We start from the raw sequence: 18,788 nt of genomic DNA, 5'->3' as shown, positions 1-18,788 counted from the left end.
TTCTTGTGGTCTGTCAATGTTGCCGCTCCAAGTGATCTTTATGGGTGGCTCATTTGAATATTCAGACATGATTGGCTGAAGTTTAGAGGGCGGAGTTTAACCTTTGTCCCTGATCTTAATCACCAGGAGAAATCATTCACAATCTTCCGCATAGGGGAGCTGATGCACTGCTGCCCCCAGCCCTCTGTACACAGTCTAATGTCAACACTATTATTAGACTTGATTATCAGCTACGAAGCTCAATGAAGTTGTTGGATTTATAGGAGACTATACAAGAAAGTTGAATTGGACTCTAGACTTTTTTTGTGTGTGAAAATGAATATGATATAGTTATTTCATGACTTATGTTATCCTGGTATAAAGAACAAAGAAATTATCTGGAATTTATATGTGCAAATCTTTTGTGAAGAGTTCACTTGCATGATGGAGGTGTTCATTTTCAGGGAGTCCAGTTTTGTGGCCAGAAATGTGAGAAAAAAAAAATCAAAGTCTAAATGGTTTTAATACAGAGAAATGTCATTAAAAGGAGGTAATGTTTTTACTAATTGAACACCAAAACTGGTGTATTTTTATACTGTAACATTGAAAATGATGCGATTTTATCGGTTTGATTCGTTTTTTGGTGTTAATATTTTCTGTTTTTTCCTATTGTCTGTCTTTAGGCTAAAGGCCCCTGGCAGTGGCTGTTCTTCCTGCCCACATGGGACTGAATCGTATGAAATGGGCTGCAGACTATGCAGACTTTTAATGACCAGCCTTTTGTCTTTCAGCCATCTTTCTCTTCCCAGGGTCAGAAGTGAAATAAATTGATTGGATTTCTTATCCCTCTAAATATAATAGTAATAATACACTTTTTATGTGTAGCCCTTTTCTTAACACAGTTACAAAGTGCTTTACAAGGAAGTGAAATGAACAAAGAATCAAAAAGGAAATGAAAATAAAAACAAGAAATTGAATCATTGTGAGCAGTCTGCTTTGTTAATCCAACATGAAAGACAGATCACATATCACTGATGTTTATTATACCTATGTTAAATCTGAGTTGATTTTATTGATGGTGTGGCCTGAAAAGCCCTGACAGAGGCAGCTGCTTCTTATGGCATGGAGAATATCCAGTACATCTCAGAAAGATCTTCTGAGCAGTGTGGGTGTGTTACAGAGCCCCCCACTCTCATTGGTGGAGCCCTGTTTATATCCATTCTATGGTTGAGCCGTCTATATTTCGGAAACCGTGACAAAGCACAAAAGGATGAAAAATGACCTCAACTTCTTGTCCCATGCCCTCAAATCGCATGAAGACATAAAACCTTGAAAAGAGAGAAAAGCACATTCCTGGCCCATGTCATGCCATGTAAAACAAAAACAAGATGTTTAGAGACACAGAGCAAACTTTACGGTGGCGGTTAAACCTACAGTATTTGTGGGGACATACAACAAGCTCAAAAAAATCCAGACATGAGGAGGATAAAAGCAGGCCTGAGAGAAATGCCACAAACATTTGATGAAGGTGGCAAAACACGGACACAACCAGAAAGATTTGTTACATCAAATAATGAAATGTTTCATGCTTCATGTCGTATGGGCTTTGCATGAATAAATGAATATTTAGTATATTCCCTTTGTTTGCCAAAAGGTAATTCACAGACAAACAAATGTTATCCTATCTTAGCCCACATTACTACGTTACTTATCTTGGGGGGCAGTTACACCCCAGGGAGGTCTATCTCCTTTATAAACAAATTGTTACACTACTAGTCATAAAGTATCACAATGTTAATTATGATTTTTAAGCTGTTTCAGAGGGCCGATAGTCTCCAGGGCCCAAGACAAAACATTTAGTTTAATGCAAAGATGGGACGAATAAGACAACCTGCATGTAACTGGTTCACTTTTCTTCATGAAAGACTGACATTTCCTGCATGATTGAACCCTTTTCCTCAGTAATCAACTACTGCTCTATATTTACCTTCTCTAAAAGGTTCATTTTATCGTACATGTTTGAATATACAGTATGTATACTTATATACATCTACATGTGTTAGGAACGTGATGCTTATGGTCCGACCAGCAGGCCCAACCCAGTGATTAGACAGAAGGACAACGCCTTTCCCTCAGCCTGTGATCTCAGTCTTGATCTCTGCATTCACTGCGGTCACTGTGCTTGACCCCGAGGGAGATCCACGGTGATAAACCACAAGGCAGAGATGTTTCAGCATGACTGATGAATATCCTGTATGAGACACACCCAGGCAACATCATCCAAATGATGTTTAGCTTTGTGGAAGATGAGTTTTGCGTTTGTTTGTTAGTTTTTTTTTCTTGTGGTGGTTTCGGTCTGAATTCAGATCTGACATGTTCCAGTTAGTTTGGCGTCTGACCCTGAGAACCTGCTGAGGAAATTAAAAGATCACTGCAGAGAGAACATAGATTTCCTGCTGGGGAGGAATTCCTTCACTTTCCTGTTGCTGCTTTTTCTTCTGAAGTCTTGCGAACCTAAAAGGCTGCACATTTGTTTTGAATTTCTCTGTTTGCATTACTGGCAGAGCATCTTGTAGCCTGGAGCATGTGCAGAGCAGTGCAGAGCCACACGGTCCACTTCACAAGTCTACTGGATGTTTTCGGGTCCATGTGTCATTTTGACTAATTGCAAATATTTAAATAAGCAATAAACACATCCCAACTGTTTCTTTATCCATTTCACTTCCTGCCTGAGAGTTTACTTGTGTTTACAGGGTCTAAAAGAGCAGACCACTGTAGCAAACACTCTCTCTGCAGGTGTAGCTGCAGGTGTAATTTAAACCACCAGTCACAACAACATACAGTCAGTCGTGCACACACAAATCCATAAAAGTGAGACATAAACCTCATGAACACGTGTTTAAGCAGCAAACACACACTCGCAAACCCCCCGAAATGGTGAAATCCTCGATATAAATGTTCGTTCTGATGACTCACTGAGAGGCCTGATTCTAGGAAAACCGGAGCAGGGGTTTGGTTTCACAGAACGATGCAGCATAAATATTCTTGGCAAGCGAATTTTCAGGGGCCCCTCTGTTTAACCATGTGTGTACAGTATGTGGCTCACAACCTAAAGAGTGCGTTTAATGCACAACCAGCAGATGGGAGATGTGACGGCTGATTTTCATGTTTATTGAGTGTTTTCTGGTAACTTCTAAACCTAACATTAGTTGGTTTTTCTCTGTCCCTTAAACTGTATTCCTTGCATGTTGCTTCCTGTGCAAGGCCATCCTCTCGTTGTTTTTCATTACTTCATTTTCACGGATCACGTTGTGTTCTCCTTTATCTGGATGTTGCCACCTTCTCTCATTGCCATCTCTGTCCAAATACGACAGGAGCTCTAATGACCTTCAGGAAGCTCTGCTGAAACCTTGAAGCCAGCTGGTGAAAATAACATCGAAGAAATTCTCTTGAATCATGGTTTCACAAGTCATAAGATTTTCACATGTGGCGTGAGAGCTATATCCAACACTACACTTGATCTTAGCTTTAATTGCCCATTCAGAAATCCCTCGGAGGAAAACCATTTCCAGGGCAGAAAGAAAGAAAGGCGCCTCTGCGGGAGTTGGGCTTTTATGAGTCTCTTAGTAAAGATACTGTGAGGTCATGAAAGGGTTGCAGAAAGACGGAGTGTGTGTGTGTGTGTGAGGAAGGCAGTATTTTATTCCTCTATTCAAGGGTGACATGAAGAGGTTGTGTTATACACTTGTGTGTGGCAGTTTAACGAGGAAACTAATTGATGTGCATACTGTGTGCAAGTACACGCAATCTGTGCACTGAGCGTGTCTCTTGTTTGTATCCACACTGTGTCAACTGCGTGCACCACTTTCATGAACCTTTCACTCCTCACTTTCCAGTAAGTGAAACACCAGTTAATCTAGAATTCCTGTGGAAAAAAAAGAAATGTTGTGTCTAAAATTTACCTCTGTTGAATTTAGGAGCTAATACATTTTGTTTCCAAACTAACCATTATTTTTTGTTTTATTGCACATGCATGAGCCTTGAATACTTTTTCAGGTGAAAAAGCAGATAAAATCACCTCTGGGGCTCCGCTGTGGGCTGTTTTGCTTTTGCAGAGTCTTTTGGAGCATGCATTCCAATATACCATTGGCAATGTATCCTGTATGAGTGCTGGATGTGTGGACAGGTGACATGCATATAGAAATATACTGTATATATGTATGAAACCAAACTCCAAGGACAGGTGCCATACCCTAAAGTGGCACTCCTACATAGCCAGTTAAGTAGGCATGTCTGTGTAAATACATCTACAGTATATGTACATGTATGTGTGTGTGCATGCATGTGGTGTACATACACTACATGCAGAGGAATGAGTACAAATAGCAACTATGTTCCTCCATCAGACTGCAAACTAACAATTCTGTATTAACACTAATATTGTTATATATGAACATTAACACACACACACACACACACACACACACACACACACACACACACACACACACACACACACAGGAACAAATGGGTTGGAGGCTGTGCATCTGTTGTTGTATGTCAGTTGCTGTCCTTTATACATTGTGTCCAGTACACACATGCATACACACATTTGTCACGGACACAGAGTCCCAGCAGGAATAATTCGAACATAAAGCAAGCATGCATATATCAGTGTGTGTAGATGTGCACACATAAAGACACACACTCTGCAGTGGCTGTGTCTGTTCAGTACAGTTTTGTGTAGGCTTTCGCTCTCTCTGAAAGCCACAATACCTTGCTTTAACATTACATAAGCACTCTTGCTCATGTGTGTCAGTGGTTTGTCTGCATGTTATGAGTGGAATGCAGCAGACCAGAAGCCTGAATGAGTCCAATGTTCAGTCCATGACAGCAGCTGGTCATGGTAGTGGGGGCTAAAGGGAGACTTGGGTTGTTTCGTGTGCAGCAGTCAGCACCAGTCTGGTCTGACTGGACTTTCTCAACTCACTGATGTCCCAATTCAGGAGAAAGAAGAGGTTTCATAACTATTAGATTGCAACTGCACTAGGAGGTTCCAGTGTCTGGGTGGCAGCACAGAGAGAGGGTTGCACATGTGGAACTGGACATGTACTTCTGACAATGTGAATTTCCTATTTAAATTCTTTGAATTATTTTGCACCCTGATCTTATTTCAGATATTGGGTAGTTAGTAGTGTACTGCAATTGTTATTTCTACATAGGATTGGCTAATGAGTAAATGAATTTATGAAGTAGTTGATTAAGTTGTTTTGTTCCTTGTGCGACCAGTGACAGAAAATGAGGCAGAAAATAAAAAAGATTTATCAAGTGATGGATTTTGTTTACAATGTTTAACATCCCATTTATATCCCTGGATGACAGAAGCCCTATGTTTGACTCTCCACGTGTTTCTCTCCTGAATGAGGTCTTGGACCGTGATGCCCCATCTTGGCTCAGGTCTGTTCTTTGCTCTCTTTTCATCAGTCTGAGCTGGATGTTTTTGGCTGACAAAGGACTTGGCTTGCTTCATTCCTCTCATGCTGCTGCCCAGCAGCCCGGCATGAAGTCTGGGTGTTCTGCACATACACACTGTGAGAGGCCTATTGTTTCTACACTGATCGGATCTGTGGTTTTGCCCAAATCCCTTAAAAATCCTGAACAGAAATCTCTTTTAAGGATTACAATAGCATTCTCATAAATTCTCAAAATGTAAAACTAGACCATCACAGTCTGTTTACAGGTCTTAGGGAGGTCCTGTGTGTGACTGGAGTCAGATGATAAGTTTGAAAATGAAAGAAAAAGTTGAGTTCTGAGCTGAGGCTAGGCATTAGCCTGTGCTAGCATAACACACCTAAGCTGTCATGTTGCATTATGGGTGATGTAGGTAACAGGTTTTGACAAGGAAAAAAATGAGACCGAATACAGAATATTTTTATTTTTCAATCCATTTTACAAATCTTGAGGAGAGCTATTTGACAAATACTTTCTCAAAACACATTTGTGGTGAGGAACACAGCAGACTGTTTGACACATTTATGTACCTATCTGCCTCTTTCTCTGCATTTTTCTATGGCTCACAACGCTGACACTCTGCAGACCTCCTTCTCTCCCCTGCAGGTCAAGCTGTTGCTCTGAGCCTCATTTCTGTTGAAACATAAAAATGGATGTTGTCACAGCTTTGTTTTCTCTCAGCTGTCCAAGGAAGCTCTTGGTGGATCCACCTGTGGTGGTCTCAGGCCCGGAGCCTTGCAGACCGACATATTGAAAAGCTTTTGCACATAAACGTAGCATCAAACGAAACATGCAGCACAAACATTCGACTCTGCCTCAGCTCCCCTGCTGAGTCTCACATTCACATGCACTGCAACTGACTCAGAGATGTGAACCAAGCGTAGTGATGAAATATGGTAGAAGATATTACTGACGACCTGCTGTGTGATATGATGTGAATTCCACTGTGTTTGTCTGTTTCTCACATGCAGGGCAGAGGTGTGGCTCTGGCCCCTGCTGTAGAGATCAAATTACCTGCTATATGATCACATGTGATCATGAAAGGAAAAAAACATTGTTTGTCTGATACAAAAAAATGCAGTCAACTTAACTCACTGCTCAAAAGTTTATAAATCTCTATAAAGATGCAGATTCAGTCTGGTCTTAACTCACTGTCCTAATTATAGAACATTTTTGTGATATACAGTGGCTTCAGAAAGTATTTTTTTTGTTGTGTTGTGGATTTAATTTTAAATGGACAAAATTCTGGCCATCAAGCTATGCTCAATAACCCACATTGACAAACTGAAAACATTGACATTAATTAATTTTTTTTTTTTGCAAATCTTGCCAATTACAGAGAGGTCCTTGAAGAAAATCTGCTCCCAAGTGCATGTGACTCGGGACTGAAGCATCACCTGAAGCACAACCGTGACCTGAAGCACACAGCCGAGACAACGCTTAGTGGCACCAGGACAAGTCTCTGACTGTCCTTGAGTGGCTCAGTCAAAGTCTAGACTTACACCCCATAGAACAGCTGTGGACAGACCTGAAGATGTTCAGATGCTTCCCATCCAATATGACAGAGCTTGAGAGGATCTGCCAGGAGCAATGGGATAAACTGCCCAAATCCAGGTATGCAAAGCTTGTAGAGACTTGTCCAAGATGGACTCAAACCTGCAATTGCTGCCAAAGGAGCTTCTACAAAGTACTGAATTAAGGGTCTGAATAGTTTTGTGAAAGAGAGTGTCCAGCTTTTGACTTGTAATGATTTTACAAAACCTTTTAAAAGCAGGTGTCCTCTTTCTCAGTGTGGGTTAGATCTCAACCCAGTTGAACACCTGTGGGAGACTTTAGACTGATGTGTTAGACAGCGCTCTCCACCTCCGTCATCAAAACACCAAATGAGGGAATATCTTTTGGAAGAATGGTGTTCATCCCTCCAGTAGAGTTCAGAGACTGGTGGCCCAACACCTTACTATACTAACACCTAATATTGTTTTTTCCTTTCATTCATCACTCATCTGTATTTGCAGCTGGAGGAAATTAGCTTGAGTTTCTGTGAAACGGATATAGATGTAGATATATACGAAGGAAGAAAGAGGACAGAGACACAACAGACACACAGACATGAAGGACACGTCAGTTAGCCGACTCCTCAGGACAGACTTCAGAGAAAATAAATTTTCCAAAGTTCAGGAATCTGGGTAAATGATGTTGCACAGCATGGGGGTGACACAGGGGATCAGTGCTGTGTGTGTGCGTGTGGGTGAGTGCATTCCTTTTATATTGACCTCAGTGTGAGTGTGTGCTTGCATACACATTTTCCTGCTTTTAAGTGTCTGTGTGTGTGTGTGTGTGTGTGTGTGCGTGCGTGTGTGTGTGTGTGTGTGTGTGTGTGTTAGGCGAGGTGTCTGCGACCTTCTCCACCTCAGACCCTGTGTGCTCATCTCCCCACTGCTCCTTGTCATGCTGATTTAAGCTGTTTGCTCTACATCTGGTGGACTATTTGTAGTTAAGAAGCGGTCAGTCGGGGTGAGATGAAGAAAAAGGTGAACCAGCTGCAGGGACCTTAATACATGTACTGATTTTATCCCACAACATCCTCTCACTCACAAGTCATGTTCTGTAGGCCTTTTTTTTCCTTCAGTGTTCTGTCATTTGTGTCTGTCATTTGCATTTTTTTTAAAGGTGATTCTACAGTTAAGCTCACGGTCAATTAATCCACACAATAGCATTAATTTGATGTCTAACAATTAATTTAAATGAGCAGTTTCTGCTCGTATTTGTGATTATATGACACCCTCTAGTGGACAAAAAGAAAATAACAGAGGAAAATGAGGATTAAGATTATAATTGACCTGACTGCTCCATACATTTCCATACGAAACAGCAGGATGGGGTAGACGGACAGGCTGGGAAGATGTTGGCACAGTTACAAACTGATGCATGCTGGTTGCTGCGTAGCTGCTGACCTGCAGGTTTGATATGATGACTGGGGTCAGCTGTAGTGCCAAAAAAAAAAATTATTATTGACTGTCAGTTCATTCACACCATTGGGTGCAACATGAGTAAGCTGGTGTATAAAAAAATCATAAGAAATATAAATGTTTTTATTTAACATATTTGACAGACAGTGCAGAGACAAATACACCCAGGAAAAACAAGGCAGGAACAAGTTAACTGCATTTTTGAGTAAACCAATAACTTTTACAATATGATCTAATAAGGTAAGCTGTTATAAACTACTACATCACATTGTTTCTACAACTTTGGATAATTCAATTTTCATTTGTGAACAAGAAACTTTCACTTTGAGGACATTATCATGCTTGAGTGACCACACAGCCTGATGTTGGGTACTTCCACAAAAATATACAGTATGTCATCCATTACAATTAAGGACACATGATCTGCAGAGGCTTGGAGGAGTAAAGTGTCTTTTGAAAGAGAGGAACTTCACTGCTATAAAGGGAACTTGGAGCCAGTTATAGATGAGATTCAATGAAGTCAGGGTTCCTTAGCTAAATCTGGAGCTCAGTACTAATATAACACTGACAGTAGGTGTATAATGACCTATGAGTGTGATGTACAGGGGTCAAAACTGCATCCTACAGTCCTCATGAATCATCCTACAAAATAATTTCCTGTTGCATATAAATATACATACATACTCATGGATGAGCTGGACAGTGTGCTATTCTGCAATGAGAAAATTACATAAATACTGAAATGTACTGAGGTGCTATGTGTAGAAATGTCATGGCTGGACTCCAACCAGTTGTCCCAGGATACCCACTGGATTTGCCGTTGCAGCCACTAGCTTCTCACCTCATTTCTTCAGTCTAGGCTGGAGGTCTACTTGTGTAATAGATCCATTTTCATTGGACACTGATTAGCACTCCCTCAGCCATCTGGAAAAGTCTCAAGGCACCACAGTAGCAGTCCGATTGCACATTGATACAGTATGTGATACTAGAAGTCGCAGCTTGGTTAGTGTCTGGTAAGGTAACAATGTTGAGTCAAAGGGGGCGAAGTTCAGTGCGTGACCTGAGAATATTTACCCCACCCCTGTAATACAATAGGAAGCTCTAATAGACAAGTTGATTTCAAATAGTTGCTTCGGTACATCATGCTGACTCACAAAAGAGTTGTGGTGTTACGAGTCTGGGAGCATTGTTTTAGTAGCACGACTTCATAAAGACAAAAAATCTTTTATTCTTGTAGGCAGCTTCACCCTGTGAATTTTACATCCGAGCTCCACTAGACCGCTGTGCTGAGCATGGCATTAAAATAAACCAAATAACACTGTAAACAGAGGGACAAGAAAACATAACACTTTTATGCAAAAAAACTAAAAAACACACTTGAGTTACAGAAAACTTAGGCTGACACATCATACATTAAATTTTAGATTTCATCACATCAGTGCACACAAACGCTCCAAGCGGGTTTACTACCTTTACCCAACAGTCACACAAATCAATACTATATACAAAAAAAGCACTGATTGAAATATTTAAGACAAAAAAAAAAAAAAGTCTAAGAAGCTTGGATAATCAGAATGTAACATTTCATTTAAAAACATTTTCTTGAGCAGGGAAATTTCACCAACCATCTGTTTTAAAAAGAATAACGTCAAAGAGGAGCCTCAAGCTTTGAACAAGTTAACTTCCACAAAAGCTCATTTAACGAGGATGGAAAACTTCCAAAATGTTTTAGACAAACTGGGATACAGAAATGAGACTGGTGAGGTTAGGTCCATCAACCTACGTGTCAATAAAACATCTGAATTTACAACACAGAGCTCAGACGTGACTCTCCACAAACAGGCCAACCCACATACACGACACATTCCTGTAAGCAGACAGTCGTGTTTAACAAACAAGGTAGGTTGGACTGAATGATAAATATGAGGCAGGTGATCACAATGTCACAAAAAAAATGAAGAACAAGAAAAATAGGTTTCCATCAAGAATGGATTGGAATTGTGTCAAAAAAGATTTTTTTATTTTAAAAAATGTACAAAAACAAGATGGCCACATCTTCCCTGATATGACCTCCTGAAACAGTCCCACTATTGTCTTCAGATAAACAGACATCAGTAGCGCCGACCAAAAGCTCCACCCTGAAGCCCGCTGCCCTGCATCAACTGGTTCTGTCTGTTGAGAGCTCCAGAGAGGGACTGAGATGTTCCTGTGTTCATGTAGCTTCCACGACTGGTGAGAGTGAAAAAGGTGAGCTTAAGTTCATCTTAAAAGGGATAACATCAACTTTGAGACTTAATTACAGCTGATAGTCACTACTTACCCTGCCATTCCTCCACGTGCCATGTGGCTCTGGCCTGGGATAGCACCATCTCTACCTGGAGTTGAGAAGCACAACATCAGACACACAGACCTAACACAGTAGTTAAAGCTCTAGACTGCCATTAAGCAGGACACCAACTATACACCGTTTTCCCTCAGTCTGCTACTATATCTATGCCATCTGCCACTCCAATCCTCAGAAGGCAAAACTACTGTACTTTAAAATGTAAATCATGCTATCACTAGCAGTACAGTCATTACACACAATACTGCACAAGTATTCATACTTTGCCATGTTCTGTCTCCTTCCATCTTCCGTCCAGAGTCCCAGTCTCGACCTCCTTCCCTAAGAAAAATAATAATAATTTTTTACATTATCTATCTTCTTCATGAAACATGGCCGTGTTGTATTCTTTCTAAGTTTTATGAGGCTTAAAATGGAGAAGCTCAGAATGTTGCTCACCTTGGGTTCATGCGCTTGTCATAGCCTCCACCCCAGGCCTCTCGGCCATCTCTGCCATGCCTGTCTGACCTGTCTGAGAAGTGCTGTAAGAGGAGAGGAGACGGTTAGAACTCTCTCACATCCTGCTCCTGTGCTGTTGTTACAAATTTTAGGCTTCAAAGATTCACGTTTTACTGTTCTTTAGGGCAGTTGGTCACCGCTGATCTTTGTGTCAGCCTCACACCAACCCAATGACCCTGTGGGAGGAGGATCCATGTCTCTTACCTGACCATCTCTGTCTGCACCTATGCCACGAGCGTTGTCCCGCCTGTCCATCATCATGTCATCTTGGTAACGGCCCCGGTCTCTGTGGTCAAAGTCCTGATAACGTTCCTGACGGCTGAAGTCTGAACGGCTATAACGGTCGTCCATGGCCATGCGCTTATCAGGCCAATCATCTTTCCTAAAAAAACAACAAAACAATGAATTTCACTGGCTGAGCTTGTCTCTATCTGGATGATATACAGAAGCACTGAAACTCACACTCTCATTATTGATGATATTTTAATACTGATTGAGAAGCCAATTGAAATGAACCTCTGCTTAAGCAATAAATCCATTCATCAATCATCCTGTTTATCATCACTACACCATGTCTGTTATTATTTACCTGCCATCCATGTCATAGGGCCTCTTAACGGGCCGCCGCTCCTGTTCATAACGCAACTGCTCCTGCTGCCGTCTCAGCTCATCACGCTCCCTGAGGATCCTTTCCTGCTCCCGGCGCCTCTCATACTCTATACGTAGCCTTTCACGCTCCAGGAACTGGCGCTCCATACGGTCTGCATCGAGGCGCTGCTTCTCAGCCTGGGAATGAAGCCATTCATCACGACTATCAAATGATATTGCAATTGCTTTATAAAAAGAAAGTTGACAAATGGCTGTATGAGAGCAATGGAAGAATATATATATATATATATATATATATATATATATATATATATTTCTATGAACATTTTAATTGGAAACGGTGTATGTATTCAACAGACTAAGATTTGCACTAAGAAATGTGGGTAGCACAGATATCAATGCAGTGAGAAAGAGAAAAACCCTCCAAGAAATACATAAGAGTAGCGTGACAGTACCTCCAGCCAGTGTCTCTTCCGGATCAAGTGTTTCCTCTCTTCTCTCTCCCTGAACAGGCGGATTCGCTCACGCTCGCGATCTGGACGATTGTCACGGTCGCGGTCACTGAAAGAAAAGAGCACGGATCAATCCGTGTTCAGTGAGACACCACCAACAGACGAGCACCAACTGTCTCCTAAGTATGTAGTGTCTTGAAAGATAAGTGAGAAAATATAAGTTAATAGTGTCCAGTGTAGAATCATATTGATCAAACATAACTACAATGACTTCTTCAGCCCTCCAACAAAGATCTACAGGTATCTACAGAAACAGATGCAGGACTAAAAAAGCTATTTCACATGGACCTCCACACGATAAAAATCTAAAGAAGTACAAGATTGTAATTTCATCAATTTCGATGATTCTGTATCAAACCATATTAGAGTAGGTTGAGATTATTGTTTCTGGGCCCTTTGCTGATGATCCTTACGTGTATCTGCGTCTTTCCACCTCTCTGATCTCCCTCTCTCGTTGTCTCTGCCTCTCCCTCTCTCTCTGCTCCTTGATCTGGTCGAATGACAGGATGTCTTTCTTCTCTTTACTAGGTGACTTGCGGTCCCGACTCTTTGTGCTCTGGGGAAAGGAGAGCGCGAAAGACAGGATAGAAAAAAGTTTAAGTTAGAGGCCGATTGCAAAAACACATTATAATACATTGTATATTAGACATTCTGTATGGTGTATGTTTACTTACTCGCTCCTTGCTTTTGGTTTTGACGCTGATAACAGGCTCTCCCTTGGACTTATCCATAACTACAGTCCTCTCATTTCGCCCTGTGAAAAACAAATATAGTTGACATTGTCAAGAATATACAAATAATAAGTAAATGGTTTCAAGAGGTAACTTTTCCAGCATTTATTTGATACATAGAAACTGGGAAAGATCTAAATTTTCTCACCTTTGCCATCTTTTCCTTCTCCCTCAGATTTCTCATCCTTTCCATCAGACCTACAAAAAACACAAACAGTGTGAGCTCTATCAGAGCTATATTAACCAACATTTTAACCAACAATTCAGTGACTGATTTACTTTTCTCCCTATAGTTGACAGCTCATCGCATCATTGTATAAATCAGGATCTCTCAACTACTGAGGTTACAGGTTACCACTGGGTAACGCCATACTAAAAATGTCTGCACCCATGATATTTAAAAGGCACACAGTATCAAAATACCAGGCCGCTAGGTCACTTTTAGTAACAGACATGACTCATATACAAGACAGCTTGTAAGCGATCTTACTTGGAGTCGGAGGAGTGTCTCCTGTCGCTGCCAGACTTCTTGATGTCATTCTTGTCTGCTGGCTTCTTCCCTGCCGGCTCATTTTTTGCCTACAGTTACAACAAGAACATGTTTATTCACAAGAGCTGAATGAACAGATTCAGTTTAACATACTGATCATACCAAAAAAGTTATATTTTAATCTTAGCAAAAAGACATTATTCAGTTTATAAACCCTCTCTTGATTTGCGTGTATTGTTTTCTCCTGTCAGTGCCTGCTACAGGAGAGTGAAGCCATAAACTGAAAACTTAGCAACAATATGTTTGATAAAAGCTAAACAACTATAATGTAAATAAACTTAAGATTTATTTTATTTTTATCCTCGAATCTTAATCTGAACAATCAAAGTGTATGTGTTGATTAAGACAGTTTCCACAGAGATTAAATTCAATAAAAGGAAACTGTGTTGATTCACTCAGATTCATGAGGTGTTTATCTGGGTGGGACCTTAGTTATTAGGGGACCAATTAAAAGCAGTAAAAGAAAAAGTCTTCCCTCAACACTCACCCGCTCCACAGAGATCATCCTGCCGTGCAACTCAGTCCTGTGAAGGTGGCTGATACACTTGGTGGCCTCCTCTGTGGAGGACATGGTGACAAAACCATAGCAGCGAGCCCCGGGGCTCTTGGCATTGGTGACCACCTTTGCACCAACAACCTGCAGGACATTAAATTGAAATGATCAATTTTACATGAAATATAAATGATTTGTAGGAATGTTGACAATGGTGAGAGATAGTTTGCATAGACTAACTTTGCCATATTTGCTGAAGAGAGTCTTCAGATCAGTCGCTCTGGTTGTGGAAGAGAGACCGCTGACCCACAGATTCCTGCTACTGCTTGCTGCAGCACCACTTCCAGCGGCTACACATTTACAAAATAAACGAATAAGCATATATCCATTGAATATGAAAGATACAATAGGACATAAACCGCTTCATTCACTCACCCTTTTCATCTTTTGACTCTGTCTTGCCATCTTTTTCCTCAGCGCTAAAGACAAAGAAAAAAAGCCATAAACATACAGCAGTGAGGACACCTGGGCTCTCCTCACCTAAGTGTATTTACTTATGTGTTTTATGGTTGAATAAAAAAGTTGACAGTGATCAGCCCATCATGTACCATAGTGCCGTGCTTTAACAGTGAAAAAAATGGAACTATACCCTATGAAAATCACAATACATTACTCGTTAATGGGTAATAACGAGGTAATAGGTGAGTGTAAGGAACGACAAATGAAAACGGACAAATGCACAGAACGTTTTTACCTCCAAAAGAGCATCCAAATTTTTCTAGCACAAAGGAGCCAATGCAACAGAGATAGCCATTTTGGTTTCTAGTAGACAGAAAGCAACAAACCTCTTTTTCAGATCATCGCCCTCTACAGAAGAGGACTCTTTCACTGTCGAGGCTGAATCCGCAGCAGCTTTCTCTTCTGTCTTCTCATCCTCCTCACCCTTCTTAGACCCAATTTCTGAATCAACGGTTTCACCCACAGCGCCCTGTTCGCTTACACTAACAGCCTGCGAGCTTTTGTTTTCAGCGTCAAATGTCTCTTCTGGGACATTCTGTGTGTCCCCAACCTCTTTGGTGTCAGTCTCCATAACATCCCTGTCGCTCTCCACATCTCCAGGGGCGGCTTTGTCAGACACACTGTCTTCCCCTCCGGCGGTGGCAGCTTGCTCTTCTTCAGGGCTCGTCTCGTGGCTCTGGTGGTGATCTTCGTTAAGCGGCTCAGATAAACAAGACCCGGCTACTTTGTCATTTTCTACGGATTTAACAGGAATAGAATGGCACAGAGTTTAATCACTTCTGAAACACAGCAATGGTTAACGAGGAACTGGCAAGGCCTGGATTAGGAACGTCATGACCACTGGTCTGTGCTCTTACTACTATGTATTAAAACGATGAAGTAGTCCCTAATGAGAGACTGGAAGAGAACCCAAAGGCTGGAGGACAACCAAGCAACTAATGCGGCTAACACTTTGGCTCAATTCTCAAGTTGAACCACTTCACTCTGTTCACCTGATCCAAAGCAGACAAAGACTTCAGTGCTGAAGAGAGCCACAAGATCAGCAGTGCAGCAGTGGAGGCTCACTGTAGTCCATCTTCTTTCAGACTTTCCAAGTGTCCATTTGTATTGACCAGAACTTCAGCTCAAGTCCAGCATATTCATATCCAGCTGATTTCTGAGTCAGAGTCTTTAAAAAGATGTAATGGCTGAGGAATCTTGATGGATCTTCTTAGTCTTCATGTGGCAACCTAGAAACACTGCAATCACCTGCAACAGCTCAAACCTCCCTGACCATGAAATGTAATTGCTGTCAATGTGCATCAAATTGTTAACCACCGTCATTTTACAACTTGAAGAACGTTATTGGTAACTTGACCAATATTTGATGGGGAAATTATCAATTATGGATAACCCAACTTTCAGCACAAATGCAGCAATTTCCTTTGGGCTTCCAGTCTCTCTCTAAGCAAAGTGTTTGCATTCCAAGCTCAACACTGTAAAAAGATGCCTCCACCTTTTTTTAAACCCTTTTCTACAGTACCTGTTTCTTCTTTCATGTCGTCTGCATCTGGATCCTGTGCCCAAAGAAAAAAGATGCCTTTGTGAAACTGCACGTTTGTGGCACTTATATTTACCACAGTGTCACAAGCTTTACATACATGAAAAATATTAGTGAGGGAACATACCATATTGACTGATGAGCACGTCATATATTCATCCTTATCTGTCATCTCAGACTCGTCCAACTGTTAAAATAAGTACAGCACAAGTACAGCAACATTAAAACTTGCCAAGTTAAAAGATAAGAATTAGAGGAAGTTTCCAGTCTCGTCTCACCTCTGGACGTCTTGCTTCATCCTCTGACTCGAAATCCCTGTTGTCATGTTCATCGTCATTCATCTCTGCGTCTTCTTCATGGAGGTTCTCTGTTTCCTCGTCATCATCCTCGGCTGGTATTCCATTGTCGTTATCCGTCTCATCCAGCACGTTCATATCGAGGATGTCCATTTCCTGCATGTTCTCATGATCATCCTGCAGATCCTCCTGACAAAGAAATGGCAGAATTTGTTAAAAACAGTAACAACAATACAACAGCATGACCCAGAGCCTAACAACTTATTTCAAACATTATAAAGGACTTTCAAGAAACTTACGTGCCCATCATGGGAGTCATCCTCAAGAGTGCTGTCCTCTGGTTCATCATTCTCTTGCCTGGTATCTACACAAAATATTCTTTATTTTAGACCAAGTTTTCATTGGGTGTCTAAGAGCTACCAAAGAAACCTGTTATGTGTGTACATTACAACCTCCAAAATTATCATGCATATATAGACCAAACAAAATTGAACATTTTCAAACTCATAAAAGGGTAGAATTTGTGGCAGGGCTATTGCATTGGCAGACATTGTGCAATGGACACACACTTCAAGAAAACAGACACTTCCCCACAAAAACCTAATCACATATAGAGGTATGACTACTCCCTTTGACATGGACAAAACCTCAGGCTCAAAGCAAGGACCACCATAAACCTTTTAGAGATTTAGTCAGTACTAATCCTCGTTGCTCTGAAGTGCCCAAGGAAATTTACACTGTTCAGTTTTTTTGTTTTATTTATGTAGTGTCCTTGTGTTACGTGAAAGGTGCTTAAAATTTAATTTATCATTATGATTTTCATCATTAATATTATTATTGTAAATGCAAACTGAATAGTGAAGCATTTATCACTCTATTAATTTCACTATATTATAAATCAAATTTGGTAAAAGAACACTGATAAAGTTTATCATAAAGTATGCTTAATCAACAATAACAAACAACTTTTCATCCATGTTCAGGTTGTACATCCATGACATCTAAAACTCTATTCATTTAACACCTGTTTCTGGTCATCCAACCTCTGTATAACCCATTGTATCCTCCCTGAAGTCGAACTCAATAACATGACAACTGAGTGTACAGCTACGCTCTGTACTCTGACAGATATGTGAGGTGACTATAAATAAAAGTACAATTGGTAAACGTCAGATTACAGTCTCTCAAACACTAAAATATTTTGTTGCTTCTTAAGGCAATGTGCACAGGCATTAAGTACCACGAGACCAGGTATCATGTGTCATTTGGCAAGAAGAGGACTCTCCAGTGTTGTTTCGTTTCTACTGAAGATAATGAGACAAGACCTTGAGTCACATTGTACAAACATTAAAAGCTTAGGTTGAGGCGTGTGTACAGCTTGTGCAGACTTTACCTCTGGCAGCCCGCTTAGGTGTAACGTTGACTTTCTTTGGTGCTGAATCTGTAGCCACAATAATTTCATCAGGATTCCCACCCTCCTCCTCGATGGCCTGTTTATGGAAAAATAACCCCACAATGTATCCTTTAATAGATTGTACAAAGAAGAATGAGGTTTTCTAAAAAACAACGTCAAATATGTACAAAGCCACGAAAAAAACACATTTAGCTGTCAGGTGTTTGGCGCAAACATTAGCTAACGGTTAGCATTAGCATAAGGTTCAGGTCAATGGGTTCGTATTCGTAAACTCACGTAGCTTCGTGTTTATACTAGTTTGGCATGGTGCATTCACAAAGCCAGTAAATGCATGCTTGTGTGGTGATTCTGTTCCTAGTTATTAAACAAGAGAGAAGTCAGAAGACCTTTTTCAAACGCTCCGACAGCACGCTCTTGACGCCCGTGGTGTCCAGATTTCGTTTCTTCAGCTCGGCCTTCAGATCGATAACTCTCAGCTCGGACAGCTTGCGAACCTCCGCGCCCTCCGGAACCTCCACGTCCGCTGATGGGTCCGCCATCGTTTTTCTTTGTGAAAATAATTCCTCAGCTTGAAATGACCTTTTTATGCACTTTATTTACTACTGCTACGTGACGGCTGCAGGCAGCTGGCTTGCAAAACTACTGCAAAATGGAGGCAGCGGCGAGCAAGTGACGTCAGGGCGCATGCGCAGTACGGTTTTAGCGCAGAGACGAGCATTACACAGGCTGCATTTGGTAAAAAAAATTATGAATAACAAACACATGTTGAACAGGAAATACATAGTCAGGGATGGCATTGAACTGTTTTTTTACGTTTGCACAA

General features: G+C 41.0%; 1 protein-coding gene across 1 annotated transcript; it reads right to left on the bottom strand.

The window, feature by feature from the left end:
* Positions 1 to 9,667: 9,667 nt before the first annotated feature.
* safb (scaffold attachment factor B) lies at positions 9,668 to 18,633 on the bottom strand. The gene is made up of 21 exons (XM_056378339.1): positions 18,352 to 18,633; positions 17,945 to 18,041; positions 16,851 to 16,915; positions 16,534 to 16,740; positions 16,383 to 16,442; positions 16,238 to 16,271; positions 15,042 to 15,450; positions 14,632 to 14,675; positions 14,437 to 14,546; positions 14,191 to 14,340; positions 13,644 to 13,732; positions 13,302 to 13,351; positions 13,097 to 13,176; positions 12,836 to 12,978; positions 12,366 to 12,471; positions 11,891 to 12,087; positions 11,506 to 11,683; positions 11,242 to 11,324; positions 11,066 to 11,124; positions 10,780 to 10,834; positions 9,668 to 10,688 (listed from the first exon to the last, which is right to left on the bottom strand). Exons 1-21 carry the CDS (start codon positions 18,502 to 18,504, stop codon positions 10,571 to 10,573), a joined length of 2,487 nt encoding a protein of 828 aa, XP_056234314.1. The 5' UTR covers positions 18,505 to 18,633; the 3' UTR covers positions 9,668 to 10,570.
* Positions 18,634 to 18,788: the final 155 nt, after the last annotated feature.

The sequence above is a fragment of the Seriola aureovittata genome, chromosome 6 (assembly GCF_021018895.1).
Source record: "Seriola aureovittata isolate HTS-2021-v1 ecotype China chromosome 6, ASM2101889v1, whole genome shotgun sequence".
In the NCBI taxonomy this organism is placed as follows: domain Eukaryota; kingdom Metazoa; phylum Chordata; class Actinopteri; order Carangiformes; family Carangidae; genus Seriola; species Seriola aureovittata.
This window is presented reverse-complemented; position numbering and strand designations above follow the sequence as displayed.

Excerpts from the sequence above, each read along its gene's own strand:
- safb (XM_056378339.1), bottom strand. The coding sequence starts at position 18,504 with ATGGCGGACCCATCAGCGGACGTGGAGGTTCCGGAGGGCGCGGAGGTT. Across the intron at positions 16,741-16,850 it reads ATGACTCCCATGATGGGCAC|GAGGATCTGCAGGATGATCA; the intron begins GTAAGTTTCTTG and ends TTTCTTTGTCAG. Across the intron at positions 12,088-12,365 it reads GGAAGAGACACTGGCTGGAG|GCTGAGAAGCAGCGCCTCGA; the intron begins GTACTGTCACGC and ends CTTCATTCCCAG.